The 20,325-nt window shown below is 40.4% G+C and overlaps 1 protein-coding gene across 1 annotated transcript in view; it reads left to right on the top strand.

The window, feature by feature from the left end:
• The first annotated feature begins 1,189 nt into the window (after positions 1–1,189).
• Positions 1,190–20,325, top strand: part of LOC148029320 (FAD-dependent oxidoreductase family protein) — a 59,941-nt gene continuing 40,805 nt past the window's right edge. Inside the window, exons 1-5 of the mRNA XM_087688097.1 lie at positions 1,190–2,140; positions 11,604–11,753; positions 11,849–12,063; positions 12,132–12,202; positions 12,278–12,440. Of these exons, the coding sequence (XP_087544223.1) occupies positions 1,720–2,140; positions 11,604–11,753; positions 11,849–12,063; positions 12,132–12,202; positions 12,278–12,440 (1,020 nt within the window). The 5' untranslated portion in view covers positions 1,190–1,719. The remainder of the gene's footprint in view (positions 2,141–11,603; positions 11,754–11,848; positions 12,064–12,131; positions 12,203–12,277; positions 12,441–20,325) is intronic.

The raw sequence follows: 20,325 nt of genomic DNA, 5'->3' as shown, positions 1-20,325 counted from the left end.
CAAAATGCTTGGAGACATCTATGCATCTTATGCTAGATGTGAGCCCTAGATGTGAGCCAAAGAAAAGCGATTGCCACTTTACTCTCCATAGAGCCCTAGATGAGAGCATGTCAAGAGGCACTAACTTTAAGGCTTTCATCAACGAGTGAGTTTCCAAAAGCCCGTGGGATGAAAACTGTCCATGTTTTCCATTGCAAGAAGCTTAAATTGCACCGGAGTATATTTCTGAAATACTGATAGGTCTATGTTGTTTAATCATGGCATGGAGGTGCAATTATGAATAGGTCAAGGTGGATTGGGACTCACAATGTTTACTTTTGAAAGTCCCCTAGATTTTTTCCTTTGAATGGCTCATGTTTCTTGTGGAAGGGTTTTTTCAAAAAATTGACTTTCGATAGACATGTATTCTAAAATTTACATTGCTAACTAATAAAATAGTATTTGAAAAAAAAATAACTATGACATTTATGTAAGCCATCTTGTTGGTTTTTCGTGTCCATTAATTTATAAAAATTTAATACTGACGTGATATGATGATGGAATATTTAAAACCTAGTACAACATATGAGTAATTATTTAAGTATTCAAAAAATCATAATGCTATTACCAAAAAAAAATGCAATGCTAGGTTGAGGCTAAAGCTCAATCAATTAAGATAATCTAGAAAGGCAACAAAATAGCTCTACAATCATCCATAGTCTCAAATGAAATAGCAATACAATTAAAGCACACCATTACTTATACTTTCTTATATCAACTCCGTTGCTACCACATTAACATTGCGATGAGCTTTTAATCCATCCCATATTGCATAGATGGCATCCCAATCAACATCTATAGGGTCCTTAACACCATTGTATGAAAGGAACATGAGTTGATTCAAGCTCTCCAGTGACAATCTATTGCAATCATTAGACTTGATATGATTCATTTTGGAAGAATCTCTCTCACAATCAACCCTGCTTGCAATGTTGGCCAAGCAAACATGCCATAACTACCTTTCTATAGCAAGGTTTGTAAAATCATGTTCTCTCTAGGAAAGGAAATTGTTTTTACTTGCCCTTACATAACAAGGTTTTAAAAATATTTGCCTTCTCTTGAAGGTCAAAATGCCTCTCGAAGGGCTCTGCAACCTTTAAAAAAACCCACATTGGGAGAGAGAGAGGCTAGAGCATCTGTGTGACAGAGAATGTCAAAGGATTTGGTGGGCGTTGTCAGGTCTGGCAGAGAGAGAGAGAGAGAGAGAGAGAGGGAGGGATTGACGTTTTAAGATGAGCGAGAAAATTCCCTGGAACGAAGCTGCTGAGAGAGCTAAGAGAGGGAGAGAGAGTGGGTGGGGTGGAGGACCCACAGAGAGAGAGAGAGAGAGAGAGAGAAAATGGCCGCCTCGCACTGGTAGCTGCAGTGTTACCGGCGGTGAACTCGGGTGTGGCTGTCACTTGCAACTTGGCCAGAAGGGTTATGGTCGTTTGCCTACGTGTGGCCGGCTCTTGGCCTATGCAAATGTCTGTATATGACTCCGAACTGGGGAAGTTGGGAGATGTCGAAGAATAGTTTCTTTCATCTTGTTTTTCGTGTGATTAAGAAAGTAAAGCACAAGTCCACCATGCATCCGCCATTCCGCCAGACAAACCCTAGCGCAAGCAGGACCCGCGGTGCGTCTTAGGATTCAGAAATCGAAGAAGAATCATCTGAAAGCTTCTTTGATTTCAGAGCAACATGCCGTCCATCCTGTTATATGGCGATGGTGCTTCGCTTGCCTGCCATACACCAAGCCCCATCTGCAGACATTCTTCTTCTTCTTCTTCCTGGACCAATAAACGGCATATGTTACAACTGTGTCATCCTGAGGGCCTAATCTGTGGCAAAAACCGCCTTGCTTGCCTCGGCCATGCGTCGAATCAGCCGAGACATCTTGTGCATCATGTTTCGACAGGCAACAAAGCAAGGTACCGCCCAATTATTGCTGCACAGCCTTCTGCTAGGCCCTCTTCAGATTCCGAGAAGCTGCAGTTCGATGTCGTCATCATCGGTGCTGGTATAATCGGCCTCTCAATTGCCAATCTACTCTTATCGAGGACACATTTCTCAGTAGCAGTAGTTGATGCTGCTCGACCCTGTGCCGGCGCCACCGGTGCTGGTTAGTACAGCCACTCATACACCTATGTGGGTTTTCAAGGATTCAAATTCGTCACCTATACTCTCATCCTTCATCTCCTTGGCCGATAAATCTGTAGTATTGATTGTAACACTTTTCCTCAGGCAGGGAACTTTGACAAGGTAATTAGCTACTTTGAGAGGTTTTGGTGTCCCTCTGCCGTATCGCCAACGTGTAAGTAGCTTGAATAATGGCTATTGTAAGCATTCTACTCGCCACAAGCTATGGGTGAAAATTGCACGAAAGAAGTATCTTGCTTGAGGCAGTTTCAGATCTACCACAAAACCAGCAAGCTGACAGATATAGTGGCACTATCAGTGGGAAACTGTTCTCAAAACTCTGCAGTGCACCTCAGCAGTGGGTTTCTGCATTAGATAAGCTCTGTACCATTTTGATGCATCAGAGAACCTCCCATCATGATCCTGAAAGTCAAACAGCCTCCATGATTTGAATCTGCCAGACTTTGTTGGTGCCTCTAGAAAGCCACTCTCAGATTCCACCAATACGCACATATAGATGAGGCTAACTTGCTCCACCACCACCACCTGCTCACACACCCACTCTAGCATTGGAAATTTGCAAGGGATGACAGCACTAGTAGGGTTGAAGAACGATTTCAAGGCCACTAAGACCTTCGCCACATGGCTAGAATCTGTACAGAGATTCGAGAATGATGAAGAATCCTTACTGTTTTTTCCTCCTTTGTTTATTTCCGCAACATTGTTAGCTTATTGCAAGAAAATGCCCCTTCTTGTTGTAGAAGCAACACTGTCCTTCTTCTATATGCCACCTCTCTCTAAAGTAGCTAAGGCCCTCAAATGAGGGCTGCAAGACCGTGATGGCAACATTAAGAGATGTATCCACATGCTTGAACCCAACATCGTTTTGACCTTGGTGGAGCATTGGTGTTGACCACCAAGGTATTGTAATGCGTGAATTGAGCATAGACAACACCTCATAGGAAACCTCATAGGAATGATGTACCACATGATACTCATGTTAAGCATACATCAGCTGCAAACCATATGTAACTCATGCAAATACACTTTTCTTGCATCACATGCAAATGTACATTGCATACCATCCATGTATCCCATACATGCCTTGTAAATGTACATTAGATCCAAATGTACATTTCATGTATTCCATACATGTCAGCAGCCTTGTAAATGTATAGTTTTAGACTCTAGATGCAAACCATGCACATTTGTATACCAAACCACAGTGACTAGTACATTGAATAGTAATCCCAAAGGTAGAAATATTGTCCGCATACAATACCTTGGATACAAACCAAGTATATTCAAGATCTGCTACGTAATTGAGTTGTCCATCACTAGGGGAGTGGAGTACAATCTTCCCCTTGAGCATCAATCAATACTTTGGACCTTTTAGACTCTATTAAACTTGAATGGTTCAATCTGAAATTGGCTCTAATTGAATCACATCAAGGTAAAGTGTATCACTAAGGATCATCTGCTAGGTCATCCTCCTCCATGCATTTGCATCCTTAGTAGGTAAAACAATATTGAAACTTCACCAAGAAGCTCATAGAAACTCTACCTCTAACTCTTCATAGCCCAAAACCTTCCCTAGAGTCTAGGTCTTTTTCCTTTTGGATCACACATATCCTTGGAACTTTTACTTTGTTGTTAAAAATGAAACATTGGCTGCAATTATATAAAGCATTTGCATGAACAACATTAATACCATGAGTCCCAAACAAAGTGGGTTGCAAATATGTATTGCTGAACTTGCCACTCTATGATCCGGTATTATGCTAACATTACTATACATTGGATTTTTCATTTCACTTACTATACTTGGATACATTGGGCCTTGCATACCATGCATAGGTGGTTGCATACCAAATATATTTAATCCTTGTATCCCCATGGTTAAAGCATTATTAGCCATTGGTTGGAAAATAGAGCCATCAATCAAAGTATCATGGGTGATCCATATTACCTTGTCATTAGAAAACCATTGGATTTACACTTTCAAGTTGGCCTTGCATTTGTATTGATTGTTCCATTGATATCATTTATTTATGCTTATTACCCATATTTGGAACAACATGTTGCTACACTGGCTCTTCCTTTGGTACATCTAACTGTTCGAAAGCTCTTGAAGATGAGTTTCTCTTCTTACCTTAATTGCTCTCTTGTAAGGGGTTCAAGAAGCACATTACAGTGTGAGCCTATAGAGTTTAGTACTTGCAGAATCTTGAACCATCGACTACTCCAATTGCTCCAACCTACACTCCATACTTTGTCCCATGTTGACAACTTCTCCTTAAAACTAGGAGATTATCAAATAAGATAAAGTTATCTGAATTTGGAGAATAGTGAGCACTTGGTGAAGCGATGCCACCTTTAAGTATGCTGCCTTTGTTGTTGCTTGTGCTATCTCCACTTGCATCACAAGATGTGTATACAATGCATTGTACAATGTATCTATGGTTAGAAAAGAAAAAATCCCTGTAACGTGCTAAAGAGAAGCAACGAATTTTTTTAAATTTGAATATTTTAATCCAGCCATTGCTACTTGTGTTCGAGAGTAGACCTTGATACTAGCCGTAGGTCTCATAGCTCTAGTGCACAACTCAAAAGAAAAAAAGAGTATCTAAGAAAGGGGGAATAGATCCTCAAATTTCTATAACAATAGTGAAATAGAGATTTATACAATCGTTGGCTCCATGAGCCAAGCTTTGTCTAGCACTTTGAATCCATGAAGTCACCTAATTGTCCTATTTGGAACAACTCTTCCCTCTATCTTGATTCACCTATGCATAGTCTTTACCTCGATTAAGTGATCAAGCCACGGACTCTTCAGCTCGCCTCAATCTTGCATGCATCAATGTGGGTAGACTTGCTTGCTACTCCTTGTAACTCGACACAAACAAAAGGAGAAGAGAATGTGGCAACTGAATTCCACTAGTATAATCTCCATGATTCACACCAAGAATGATAGATGACAAAGTCGGCCAAAACATTAAAAGTTACTTTTTGACCATTAAAATGACCATCTAAGACTGCGTTAAATGTCAAGAACTTTGGTTAATCTTATACCCATAGCCTAAGAACATTTTTAATAGGATTCAGACTCTTTCTATTGCCAAAGTGTTTGTTTTGTTGTGAAAAATGTTGCCATCACAAATGCACTATAAGTTATCATTAGCTCAAGGTAATACCACAAAATGTACAGAAATCTACTTTTTGCATCTCATTTGATCTTTATGAATTTTCCTTTTGGATTAACCAATGCACTAGCCACCTTCAATAGAATGGAGTGCATCTTTAGAGATCATCAATAATATATTAGTACTTTCATTGATGATATTCTTGTGCTTAGCAAGAATGGAAAGGAGCATTATCAACACTTGGAGATTGTTCGACAACTACTTTGATAAAATGAACTCTCGATATTGAATCATTCATGCATAAAATAAATTATTTTGTGTCAGAAGTGGAGCAGCAATGGAAGCGTAAACATATGCTGTAATAAACTGCTGAAACAAAAGACAAAAGAGAAAGGGAAAGAAAGAATACTAAAGAACACAATACAAATGAGAACTCATATGTATGCTCGGAAAATGGAATCCATATATCCAACATGAGACCAATCGCATACAACAGTGAGTCATAGCTATGTGGGCACGAACAATAGCTCCTCTCTCCTTGGAGTCTCCACATTTGTGATGGCAAATGAATGATTGAGTGAGGAGGAGGAGCCTGAATATATAGGACAAAATATGTCCTTAATATGATTAGGTTGACCAACATTTAATGCTGGTCGGCCAATAATAAATGCTAAATATGACCAAAATGAATACCATAAAAAATACCTAAAATATCTCAAATAACGTGTCTAGTCTCTACATGCATAGACTCACACATGAGCTGACATATCTGCTAACACTCTCTCTTAAATCATGGGTGATCTGATACAGTACAATGGTACAATGAGAATGAATCATAAACCATACAACAAAGAACCACCAGGTTGAACCATGGATACCTAAGCAGTGAGCGATCAAGCCACCACCAAGGTGCCGTAGAGAGAACATGATGTCTAGGTCGATCATACTAGCTCGTGAAAATAGAGAAGATCATAATATATCTCTGTGTTTGTCCCATTGTCTCTTAGTAGCATACATGACCATCTTGTCAAAAAAGCCTTTGGAACATATGTGACCATGGATGCCTGTAGATTGCCAAAGTGTCCCCTCATGTGATCTCAAGACTAGGAGCCAAGCTTGCTTTCTGTCAAATAAACAATCCATCATGAACCTGAATGTCAATCCTAGCTCTAGGATTTGAACATGCTAGACTTCAATCAATACGTCAGGGAAGTCCCTCTCTGGATCCGGTGCATCTGTATAGATGTATAGATGAGGCGTGGCGGCCCCATCTTACCACCCCCTCATACTCCCTCTCTGGCACATTAGTGTCGTGAGGGATATCGTCATCACCACCACCAGAAAGGAGCTGAGGAAGGGGCTATCAATCCCTTCCCATGGTCCGAAAAAGCTGATTCTTTCAGCGCCTTGGACTTCTCCTCGGTCAAAGAATCAGAGTCTTAAGTCGGAGGCAGATGATGACTCGTCGGAGGAGTCCACATCCCATGTCGTCTTCTTCTTCTTTTTCTTCCTTGAAGCCGCTAACTCTTTGCAGTCCTCCCATAAATAATCTTTCTTTCCACAGTGGTAACTTTGGGTCTTTGACTTCTTCTTCGAACCCTCTCTGAAGCTGCAAGAGTCTCACTAGAATGTGACGAAAGTCTTTCTTGTAACTGCAATGATGCCTCATGCTCAAGCAGCATTGAGGTCATATGTGTAAAATTGACAGGAGTTGATGAAGTCTGTACCCTGAAAGCATTCGCCACTCCATCAAACACTGGAGGGAGTTTAGAGAGTACAAGTCCAATAAGATGAGCCTCTAGAAGAGTAGACTGCATTTGCCGAAGCTGGTCTTGGATTTGGGTCACATGAAGTAGAAAAGACTAGATAGTATCCTTGGCCTTGAATTGAATTTATTGAAGTTGTCTATAAAGAGTAATTGCTCTTATGGTGGGAGGTGCTGCGTACATTATCTGCAACTGCGTCTGTACTTTAGAAGATGTCCTGTACGAGGTAATTGCTGGTAGGACTTCTTTGGAAATACACCGAAGCAAGGCCAAGTAAGCACATGCATCGTCCAAATCCCATGTAAGCACCGCTTCCTCATGGTTGTCTTTATCAAAATCTGCTGGAACAGGAGAATGCCGTTGAGGACGTTCAATAGCTTCACAAACCATGGACCATAATTGCTTCTGTATAAACCAAGCCTTTATCATAGCACCCCATGCAATATAATTAGGTCCATGTAACTTATCATCAATGGACGTGCATGGAGGAGCCATTTGTAGAGGATTTGGAAGAGAATTAGAGAAAATAAGATATTTGGAGAGGGAACACAGCCAAACCACAAGTACATATTGCAGAAAATGAGAGTTCACATGCAGTATTCACCAAAATTTGACCAAAACAAAAAGAAATCTGCTGTGAAAAGTAAAAAAATCAGCCAGAACTGCTTGAAACAGCAAAAACGGCCTGATAGTGCAGTTGCCTCCTAGGTAGGAGGAGATGCAAAGACACAAAACGCGAGTTGGAACTAACATGTAGGCAGGAGAGGGACTGGCACAGGCTGTACAGATGTTATGTCAGCAAAAATGCAGGAAAAATAGCTCGCCTGGTTGGAGCAGCAGTCGCCTAATCAGCAATGGTCAGAACAGTCCTGAAATCAGCAAAGAAAACACAGTAGTAGCATAGAACTTGAAATCTGATACTATGTTAGAAGTGGAGCAGCAATGGAAGTGTAAAGTTTAAACATATGCTGTAATAAACTGCTGAAACACAAGACAAAAGAGGAAGGGAAAGAAAGAACACTAAAGAACACAATATAGATGAGAACTCGGATGTATGCTCGGGAAATGGAATCCATATATCCAACATGAAACTGTTGTATACAACAGTGAGCCACTAGCTGCGTGGGCACTAGCATTGGCTCCTCTCTCCACAAAGTCTCCACACTTGTGATGGTAGATGAATGACTGAGTGAGGAGTGTGAATACATAGGACCAAAATACGTCCTCAATATGATCAGGTCGGCCAGCAATAAATGCTAAATATGACCAAAATGAAGACCATAAAAAAATGCCTAAAATATCTCAAATAATGTGCTCAGCCTCTTCATGCACAGACTCACACATGAGTCGACATATCTGCTAACATCTTGGACATGCCATCTCTTTTGAAGGGATTCAAATGGAGCCTAAGAAGATCAAGATGATTCAAGATTGGCATGATCTCTGTGATGTACATGAAGTGTGATCTTTTTTTGACTTATGCTTCTACTATCATTGCTTTATCAAGCAATTTGCACATATGGTTTCTCTTGTTCATGACCTTACAAAGAAGAAAAGCTCCTTTCAATGGAGGTAGAAAGAGAAGGAAGCCTTCATAAGTTGAAGACAACCTTCACTTTTCGACATGTTCTTATCGTTCTAGAAAGCATATGCGTGTTGTGATTGTATTGGTATAGTTCTCAATTAAAGCGGCCTTGTTGTAGTCGTTGAAAACCGTTGTCTAAATGATGTGGAAAAAAGGTATGACATTTATGAAAAGGAGCTCTTAATTGTGGTTCATACTTGATTATCAAAGCTTGAAGTATTTCAAGACTCAAAAGCATTTACAAGAGAAACGTGCAAGGTGGGAAGTTTTTTTGTATATGTTCTATTTTCAAATGATGTACCCACTCCAAATTTACAGCATGTATCTTCATAGATAAAATTTCTCACATCCTTCTCAGTGGTACTAACCGCTGCTCTTGCTTTTGCTCATCTAGAAAAATAATTCACTCCTGTGAAAATATGCACCTTCTTCCTTGCTATAATGCGTAATAGTCCCATAGTATCAATGTCCCATTTTTTCAAAGATATTGCAGGTTAAAATTGAATCCTTTAACTCATCCTTGAAAACCCTCTGTACACTAGTGATTCACATCCTTTGTGAGACTGGCCATACATATTCTTTCTGCAAATCTTTTGAAGGGTGATCTTAAATGCACAAGTCTCCTTTGCAAACTCCTTCATGACTATCTCAAATAACTTTACAAAAATTCGCCTCCGAGGGATTCTTCTTAGAACCACATCGGCACCTTTTATGAACAAGTATCATTTACCATTAGATATTTCCATGCTTTGCTGATGAAGGTAAATACATCAACTTCTCTCTCTAGGAACAATATTTGCTTATAAGAATTCTTCTTCTAATGCCAAAGATTCTCTTCCCAAATATATAGGAATATCAACTTTAGCCACAAACGTAATGTAAATCATCTCTTGGGCTGCTTCATATGCCATTGCATTTCCTTTTGGTCCACGTGCCTTAAACTCCAAGCCTCTAACCTGTTCACAAGCCTTCTTATCCTATTGCGCCTTTGCCTCAAGCTTGGTTCTTCACTTGCCATACCCCCAAAACTTGCTTAACCACAATCAATGCACCATTTCAGACCTTTAGTCTTTTGACTCGCATTTCCAAAGCCACTATGATTGCATGAGATCATTTTTTGGTACAATGATGGAAATGATGGAGCAGGCAGGTTCAATGATGAAAATGAAGCTGATGGAGAAGTCTTTAGAGACAAAGAACAACATGGGAATTTTTCCACAAGTTGACAATGACAGGAAAAGGTGAACGGAAATTGAGATGTAGAGGAGTGGATAATAGACAAGCGTAGAGTGTGAAGGTAGGAGGAGGAATGATGATGATGAGCTGAGAACTACATGAACTGTATAGAGGCAGCCTACAAACTAGGCTAAAAAAGGAACTTGGTTCGACAATATAAGTGGTCGACTAGAAAATGGGCTGGGCTGCTCAGGCAAAAATGGACCAAGACAAAAAAAGGGCCCATAATTGCTGTCATAAACAACCTCAACACACTGTACAACAGAACACCAAAGTTACTGTAGGGTGATACCTTGGTAACTGGTTTGAGGACAACATTGGTGCTCATTATCATTTTTCATTATCACAAGAAGAATCTTAAGTTCAAACAGATTGGCAAGGAGATCAAGGGTTTAAAATATTGAACTAACTTCTTAAGTACAGGCCTAGTTTTGAAAAATGCATTGGTGTAGTCATGAATCAAGAATATAATGTGGCTTTTATAGAGCTGGAAGCTACAAACAACTGAAAAGAATTCAGGAGTCCATAAGAGGAGTAGAGGTGATTCATGCTCTTAAGCATATGGAATCATTATTTGCTGTGGATTACTTCTTGTATTATCTTCTTTGTCTTGGGTTACTGATTTGGATACATCTCTATGGAGGGATGTGATCAGCAAGTAAAAAACCTTAATCATGAATGAGGCATAGACCCAAATTTGTGACTAAACTGGCTTTCTATGTTGAATAGCTGCTAAATTTCAGTCCATTCAAATTTGACCTTTAATGAAATTAGATGTAGGTCAATTCTACTTCTGATCAAAGGCACACTTTCAATACCTTCAAAAGCAGATATCTAAGATCTGGCAAGAAGCATCTCAGCTCTAAAACCCCGAATCTATGCTTACTTTTCACATTTGATATCACTAGGGTCTTCTGGTTTAGAAAGCATTTGAACATAGTTGTATATCTAACTGAAATTTTATGAAAAGCTGAAAACAACCAGGAAAGCTAGGAAAAATGCCAGAAAAGCTGAACTGTCAAAAGTCAAAACTGAAAGGTAAAATACAGGACTCTAGAAATCTAATAAAAGGCCAAGGGAGGCTGCCACAATCCATCCAGAGCCTGAGCCTTCATTGTGCTTGCTGAAAACACCTACTTAGAATTCCTAAAGGAAAATTGGATACCTTTGTTTTCAAACACCCCAAAAGCATAGGAGGGTCAATGTTTCTCAGTTGGAAATGCCTCCAGCATACATTATTGAATGAAAAATCTTGATTTTATTAACAGTTTATTTTCATGTTTGCTAAACGTCTATGCCCACCGTATATCAGTTTGCTGAAGACCCCACATATGCTTTGGATGCACCTTAAGGTGGTAGGTTTCCCAGAATACTTTTCTGCTAATATCTGGAGGGTTTTGGATACCTGCTTTAATATGTATGCTGGGTGCATACATATTCCTCTCTAAATTATGCATGTTGGTATATGTTGGTACATGTGTCTAGGAGCATGTGAAGGCATGTAGGCACATACATTAGATGGTGTTTCCATATATGTGTCTGTTGATTTGGTGATCCATGACTACAATATCAACTGTTTTCTGCTTTTTCTTGTTTGTGGTTCTGCTCTAACAGTTTTTCATTGTGTGCTTAAATAGCTCTGGAAGGTTTGATCATTGTTTTTATTTTGCAAAAACACTGTGCCACTTCTAACTTTCTTTGTCCAAACATCTTCAGGACAAGGTTACATATGGCTTGGACACAAACCGCCATCAGGTGTTAGTTGGCCTTTGTCTAAGAGAAGCAAGCAATTGTGGGAGGAATTTGCAGAGGGGCTGCAATCATCAGGGTTAGATCCTTCAGCTGCAATTGGCTATAAAAAGACAGGTGTAAATCATACTGCAAAGTGATAATTTCCTCAGCCTGTTGCAATTGCAAATTTCCACCTTATTTCAGCTGAAAGAAAGCATTTGTTTAGACAGGCAGCTTGCTGTTTGGGTCAACTTCGGAACAAGCTTGTGCTTTACGGGCAAGAGTAGAGGCATTGCATAAAGAGGGAGTGCATGCAGAATATCTGGACTCAACTGCAGTATCTGAAGTTGAACCTCAGCTGAAAGTGGGGCCTGAGGGTTCTGCAATTCTCACACTTGGTGATTGTCAAATTGATGCACATTTAGCTGCTTCTTTCATAGCAGGGGTAAGTTGCAAGTGTGTGTCTTTGTAATCTACTTTTTGAAGAAATTTCGCTAAAAATAATTCATTCAGGAAAACCGAAAGTATTGTGCCTCCGGTCGGTTTCAAGAACTGTTTTATGATCCTGCTGTCGATTTTCTTTGGTAAGTTCCTTTCTTGAATTATGTATTTTTCCTGCATTCCACAAAAATGACAATGTTTTATTGTTGCTGCATCAGGTCAGATCAGTACCCTCATATTGTAGGTGTGCAGACTGCAAGGCGGTCAGTTTATTGCAAGGAAACATTAGTTATGGCTGCTGGTGCATGGAGTGGATTACTAATGGAGGATGCCTTTAAAAGGGCATCCTTGCCTTATGTCTTACCTACAAAGCCACGAAAAGTATGTAGTTGAGTATAAATGTATAGTATCATTGATACTGGTGCATGTACACATGGAAAGAAAAGAAATGGAGTAGTACATGATGTCAATTGATCATACGGTTTATTGGAATAACTATTGCAAGAACAGCCTTAATGTGGAACAGTGAGAAAAAGAGGGGAGGGGAAAGTACGCACATTGCTGCCACTAAATGTATTAAGTAGAAAAATGCAATTTTGAGCTGGTCAAAGAGAATGAAATGTGTAGGTAGATGTTAGGATCATGTGGATTCTAGTCTTGACAGATTTGTAACCATGTAGTAATCTTTTTCCAATTGGTCTTTTTACCCATTAGTGGAAGATGTGGTATCACAACAATTTGCCTTGTCAAAACCACAAAAAGCATGTAGTTGTTGATCAACACCACATGGATAGATATCTTATGTGCCAATTGAGCTAAAACACTCTTTACAAGCATTTTTAAACAGCCCCAAAACACACTTAATGAAAAACACAAATTTGGTACGCGGTTCAAGAGAGTTTCAGGGGTCTCCCAAAACCCTTATTTTTGGGGCACTCTTCAACATCTATAAATATATGAGCTGCCCACCATTCAGCCTAATCCTTTTATGTAGGTTTCTCACTCTACCGTGCAGATTTCAGCCATCAACCATCTATTATCTGCTGTCCAGTCATCATTGACTGCAGCCCATCACTATCCACCTCTAGGCGGCCTGTTTTCAGCCATCACCTTGCTATTTGGAGGTCTCCATTTGGTGCGTCATCATAGCACCTGATCAGCTTGCGTTTTCAGCATCTGGTGTTAGGCGACAGATTGTTGCTATCTCTCCTACTAGGCGACTGTTGTACTACTTGCATTTTCGCAATTGAGCATGCCTTCTACATCAACAAACACCTCTTCTATTATTGCTTGATAGTTCTTTGCCTCGGTACTCTCTCATCTCCAGCTTATGGTTAGTGCACTTGGGATTCGTCTTCGTTGGACGTTGCTCTTCGATACTACATTGCTTTGTCCTTGGGCATTCTGTACACTCTTACATTCATTCACTTCAGAGTTTATTTTCTCTGTGTTTGTCTCTATGTTTGAGTTTTAAGTTTTTGTATTTTGCATTTTGTGTTTAAGGTGAGTTTTGCTTGTCTCTATCTCAGTCTTTGTGTTTCAGTTCTTGGTCATACATGCTATGTTTCCTTAGTGCAAACTCTAGCATATCTTCACATGGTATCAGAGTTGGTGCTCTTCTAAAGAGTATCTTGCGGTGATTGGGGAGGCTTGTCTTTGTGCGAGGCTTACACGCGACTCAATTCTAACTCATAATGTCTTAGGTATCTTATTCTTCGGATTATATGACGCCCTATTAGGCTTCTCTATCATTGGAGGCTTTGAGAAGGCATTATGGTCTGGAGGAGGAGGTAGACATACCTTTATGTTTACCATCTTCTTCTTCTCGTTTTGGTCATCTTGCAAATGATGAGGTTGAGGAGTGCTTGCACATCATGTACAGTTTGGTTAACACTCCTCCAACGAGTGCTACTACTCAATCTGTCGATTGGTAAGATTGGCCATCTCTCTAATCCTGGAGGAACCACGACATTTGGCATGTTTGGCGATCCATCTCCTTCATCACAACCATGCCTTGTGTCAGGTTCATATAACACTTTTAAGACGTGTGAGCCAAAACCCTTTTTCGTTTCTTCTTTTGTTGTGCAGGATCCAAATGATTTTTAGTATGTCAACTTTAATATAGGAGACTCTTGAAATAGGTACCCTTTGTTAGGTATATCTCTGCCATCTGTTTCACTTGAGGAAGTAAACCACACTTCTCAACTCCCTTCCATCCCGCCACTATCTTCTCTACATTTTGATGTACTCACATCTTCATTCTAAAATCTTGGATTGCATTACACTTTTGCTTAAAGCACACTAGGGTTTGGATCTTCCATCTTGGCTCCTAACACTCTCTCTTTCTCCATCCCACCATCTATTTACCCTCCATTCACTCCACCTCTTGGTGCATTGTTAGGGGGAACGCTACCCTTTTAACACTGTATTTTCCATCTATTCCCATTTGGCCTCTTTCTTCTACTTTGGGACAGTTGAGATGGATATTCCCCTTACTACCCTCCTCGGACACTCACAAACCTTCCACATGACCGTTCAGATGCAACGATATCCATCCTTTGCTTATGGATTGTCATCACACACTCCTTGGGTCACTCCTATGCAGAGATTTTCATCCATTGCTCCCTGTGTCCCTATCTCTCCACCATGGGCTCCATAGGCGGTTACCATGCCCATATCCAATCCGCCCTTACCCACATTTGAATCCGCTATGCACATTTCTCGTATGTATGGTGGGCACTCTGGGATTACTTTCCAAGTGTACTCCACTCCGCTCCACCTCCCTATCCTCCCTATCCATCCTATCCCCATTATACACCTTCATCTCCTAGCACTACTCCTATTGTAATAGCCAAGAATGCCTTCATGAATAATACTCATTTTAACGGATTGAATTTCACCACATGGTTGAACTTCATACAACAAGTGCTTGAATCTCAAGGACTTTGGGACCTCGTTATTAGTATTGAATGTCGGATCCTTGATTAGCTCACCTTGATTACATCAGTCAATGGAAAGCCCATAATGCCACAACCAATGTTGAGTTAATGTAGGAGTTGCTTCATGAGTTCCACTCTCAATTACAGCACTTTCCCCTCACATTTAAGTGTTGTAGTCATCTCATTGACCACTATGCAACACGAGATTGCACTCCACATATTAATCTTGATTTTGAGCTTCGAGAGTTTTCCATTAAGAAAGGGGATGATCTGAAAGTCAGGTTGGTTAAGTATTGGCGTTTACTAGTCAAGTTTGCTACTACTAGCTCCTCGAAGTCAGACGATGTAACCGGCCTGTTCACTGGGAAGGGCGGTAGTGTACAACCAAAATATATAAATGCTTTCACCCAATTAACAGTCACCCACATTACCTGAACTTAAAGACACAGAATCAAGAAGAAATACAGGAAGCTAGAATGCTCCTGTTGCCACATAGACACCCTGTTGGCCCCTAAGTTAGGCGCCCCTTGCAGTATTTCTTTATTTTTAAAAAGAGAAGGTACAATGGGCTGTCTTTCACCTATTCTGGGTGAAATTTGACAGCAAAACAGTACAATTACTGACCCAAATCAAGTTGACCAGGAGGGGAAACTCTGCCCAAGTCTGAAACTTCTGGTTGGAGTGCAGAATTGACCATTTTAGTCTGCTGTAATTACTGGTTCAGACCTGTTCTGGGACCTGTTTACAACCCATACTGTTCCCTGTACTATTCAGCCCACTGTAATTACTGGTTCAGACCTGTTCTGAAACCTGTTTTCAGCTTATATTGATCCCTGCACTGTCTTGCATCATCTGGGTCAAGTGCCCCTTGATTCTGACATCAATTGGGCTTTGAATTAACCTCTGAACAGTCCAAAATCAGTACTGGTTTAGTGCTGTATAAGACACTTGCTTGGTGAGGTTACCACCCTCACCTGTTCCTGCTTGTGGGCAGCAAACAATTGCTCTTGTTCCTGGAGAAAAAAGGCTCTTGCCTCATGCAAAAACAGCATATTCCACACAGCTGTACCTGAATCAGAAGAAAGGCCCTTGATTCTGCAGCATAACCATACTGTCAGGGAGAGAGAGAGAGAGAGAGAGAGAGAGAGAGTAGGAAGCAAGCTCAGCCTTTTGTGCATCATAGACAGGGTAGACCAGCTCTCAAGAGCTCTCCATCTCCAACTGTTTTTCATAAATGGGCCCCTATCCATCAAAAAACTGCACGCCAGCCCTCTTTAAAGAGGTAAGTGCACAACTTTGTGCCAAGTGGCAGCATTGGAAGGTATTTCCCATTCCAGCCTTCCGGTCTAAAATTCTCCATTCTCGGTGCAGAATTTGACTCGGCAGAGACTAGAGGATCGATCCTCGTGCAAAAACGAAGATAATGACGTGAACAGATTTTGAGGTCCAAAAATAGTAACTCCCTAAATTTTAGGAGTTGCTTCCATTGCATCCCACTAGTCTTCTGACCATCTTTGCAAACTAAGGCTACATCCAAATCTGTAATGTAGGTCAACTGAAAGTGAATTTTCATTGATGACCCCACATGGACTAATCTCTTGCAGATTTGTCCATCTTCACTTTGAACTAGTCTCTTCCAGGCTAGTTTTTCAACACACTTGTCCATATACACTTTCACAAGTCTCTTCCAGGCTTGTCAATCTACAGTGCCATCAGTCTCTTCCAGACTTGTATTGGACCTTAACTGTCCAGTCTTGACTCACTAGACATTCCTGTCGGTTTCACATACTGGCCATGCAACTCAGGCATTTAGATTTCAAGAGGGATCCTTCAAAAAAGAAAAACCAAATAAAATATGTAATAAAGAAATCAACAAAAAGGTAATAGTTGTCACAGTCTTGTGCCATACCTCCCTCTCGAAATCGTAAACGTCCTCGTTTGCATGAATGTCATACATGCTTCCAGCTAACCCAGTGAACTTACACTTGGCAGAACATGTACAACACATACATGCTATCAGTCAACATTGTGAACTGAACACACTTTTAACACATGTATGTTCTAACTGTGAAACATGGTAGACTATCATCATGTAACTCCACATCACTGTTTCCAGATATAGTGGCCGGTACACCACAATGATATCCCCATAGTGGCAGATTCTCATTTGATGACTCCACATCACCCTGACTAGAGATCTAGTGGCCGGTACATCAAAATGATATCCCCATTGAGTCAATTCACAGAATACATGCCCGATCGAGTAACCATTGTTACAACATGTATTCAATTCAATAGAAGTAAAAACTGTATTCTTGCAAGCAATACTTACTTCTTTAGCACTGAGAAAACCATATGGACACAATAAGTGTTAATCTGTACAAAATCTGTTTCTGTATATATTTTCTTTCTTAAGCAATTGTCACTTTGACAATCTATTTCAGCTTAGAGATACAAGGGGTCAAGGTAGGTTGCAAGCGAAATGCTTCAAGGTAAAGTTCCAACAAATTAGGTGACTATGCAAGTTCATCTTCGTCCATCCACTTAGTATCTATAGCTGGATAGTTCTTGAACTTAACCAAATACCTTCTAGCAATCTTGCCTTTCACTTTCCTTTCCTTGTGTGCTAGTACCTGTTCTAGAACAAGAATTTCATCAAGTTCCTCAACTTCGGGTTGTTTCTCAGTTGGCATATCTTCTGGCACATCACCCACATAGGGTCTAAGAAGACTTACATGGAAAGCATTATGAATCTTCCAATTGTCAGGCAATTTCAGCCTATAATTGACATCACTAATCTTTTCTGTTACTTGAAAAGGCCCATAGTATGGCATACTAAGCTTAGTGAAAAGACTTTCCTTGCCTTTCCGCTTCTTTAAGCGTGCCTTTTCAAACCGCAACAGTACCCAATCACCAAGCAAAAACAACAATTCACGACGATGATGGATCAACAGCTTTCTTTTGCTTTGCCTGAGTTCTTTCAAGGGCATGCTTAACTTTCTGATACATTTCATCCATACTCTACACATATTGATCTGCTTGAAAGATCTTATCCTTTATATGCAAAATGGGAGGAACCTTTTTACCACCTTCAACAATTTCAAAAGGGGCTTTGCCTGTTGATGAATGCACAATATTATTGTATGCATACTCGACCAAAGGCAAATACTGCTCTCACTTTGACTTGTGTTCTGACACATAGCGCTTAAGCAGATCCAAGACAGTAGAATTTGCCTCTTCTGATTGTCCATCAGTCTGTGGATGAAATGATGATGAGAACTTAAGCATTGTGCCCATGTTCTCAAATATGCCTCTCCAGAATAGACTTGTCATCCGTGGATCACGGTCACTGACAATAGACTGTGGCATACCATAATACTTGAAAACATTGCACATAAACAAACGTGCCATCTGATCTGGTTTTATCTTCTTCCTGACAAGAATGAAATGAGCCTGTTTGCTAAACTTGCAAATAATAGTCCATATCCCATCATTTCCTGTCTGTGTCCTTGGAAGATCAAAGATAAAATCCATAGCTATGCTTTTCCATGGGTTATCTAGAATAGGCAATGGCTGTAAAAGCCCTGGTGCTTTTTGCCTGTCAAACTTGACCTTTTGGCAAATGAAGCACTGCCGCACAAAAGCATCCACGTCTCTTCTCAAAGTAGGCCAATAAAAGAATGTCTCTACTGCTTTGACTGTTGCATCAATACCACAATGCCCTGTATACGGTGGAGAATGACTCTCTGTCATAACTTTCCGTCTCAATGGCATAGTCACACATAGTCTACCATGCATCAACATGAAACCATCCTTGAGAAGATAATGCTCATGATATTGTCCATTGACAAGCTGATCAAAGATCCTTGCAAAATCTTCATCATCAGCATACTGTTCCTTCATATCATCAAGCTCATGATGATAAGGAATTGACACAGCTGAAATTTGTGGCTTCCCTGACAAAGCATCAGCCACAATATTCTTTTTGCCTTCCACATGCACAATCTGAAAATGGAACATTGACAAAAAGTTTGCCCAACGCATATGCTTTTCTGACAGCTTAGTCTGAGTTAAGAAATAATGCAATGTCTGATGATCTGTCTGGACAACAAAATCTTCCCCAAGTAGGTAGTGTTTCCAACAAGAAAGCGCATGAATCACAGCCAGCAATTCTTTCTCATAGACCTGCATAGTCTTTTCTGGCCCTCGCAAGATTCTACTTTCATAAGCCACTACCTGGCCATCTTGCATTAACACTGCACCAATGCTATTGCCACAGGGATCACACTGGACAACAAATGACTTCCTAAGATCTGGCAGAATGATCACTGGACTAGAAGTCATCTTTTCTTTAAGAAGATTAAAAGCTGAAGTCTCTTTTTGTGTCCACTGGAAAGAGACTCCTTTCTTCTGTAAGGCATGTAAAGGTGAAGCAATCTCTGTAAAATTGCGGATGAACCTCCTGTAGTAAGAACACAAACCCAAGAAGCTTGTAACATCATGGACAGCCTTCAAATCTGGCCATGTTCTAATTGCTTCAACCTTAGCAGGATCCATTCGGACACCATCCTTTGACACTATGTGTCCCAAGAACTGGATTTCTTCCAAGAAGAACTCACTCTTCTTGCCATTGATAAGCAACCTATTACTGCGAAGCTCATCAAAGACTGCTTTCAAGTGCTCTCTATGCTCTTGTTCATTCTTTGAAAAGACAATCATGTTATCAAAGAATGTACCAACAAACTGCATGTATGGATGAAAAATCTTGTCCATCATTCGATTAAACGTAGTAGGAGCATTAGTAAGTCCAAATGGCATTACCAAGAACTTATAGAGACCAAACATGGTCCTAAATGCAGTCTTATGCACATCCTCTTGCTTAATCCTGATCTGATGGTATCCACTCTTCAAATCTATCCTGCTGAAAATTGATGCTCCTTCCAAATGGTCAAGGATGTCGTCAATCCTTGGAATGGGGAACCTGTTCTTGATGGTACTCTTGTTCAGTGCTCGATAATCTATGCATATGCGCCAAGAGCCATCCTTCTTCTGCACTAAGAGCACTGGTGAGCAAAAGGGAGATGAACTTGGCTGAATCAGCCCTTTTTCCAATAGCTCATTCACTTGGCTCAATATCTCTTTCTGTTGGGTTGCATTAACCCTATACGGAGGTCTATTTGGTGGGCTACTGCATGGCACCAAATCTATTACATGATCCTCAGACCTCTCTGGTGGCAACTGTGATGGTAATGAGTCAGAAAAACAATCACTAAACTGAGACAAGAAAGCAGACCTGTCTCTATCTAACATAGATAAATTTGACTCAT

Source organism: Lygodium microphyllum, chromosome 11 (genome assembly GCF_053477565.2).
Source record: "Lygodium microphyllum isolate KBCC chromosome 11, Lygodium_microphyllum_v1.1.10, whole genome shotgun sequence".
Classification (NCBI taxonomy): Eukaryota; Viridiplantae; Streptophyta; class Polypodiopsida; order Schizaeales; family Lygodiaceae; genus Lygodium; species Lygodium microphyllum.
Note: the sequence above shows the minus strand (reverse complement) of the source record. Positions and strands in the feature narration are given on the sequence as shown.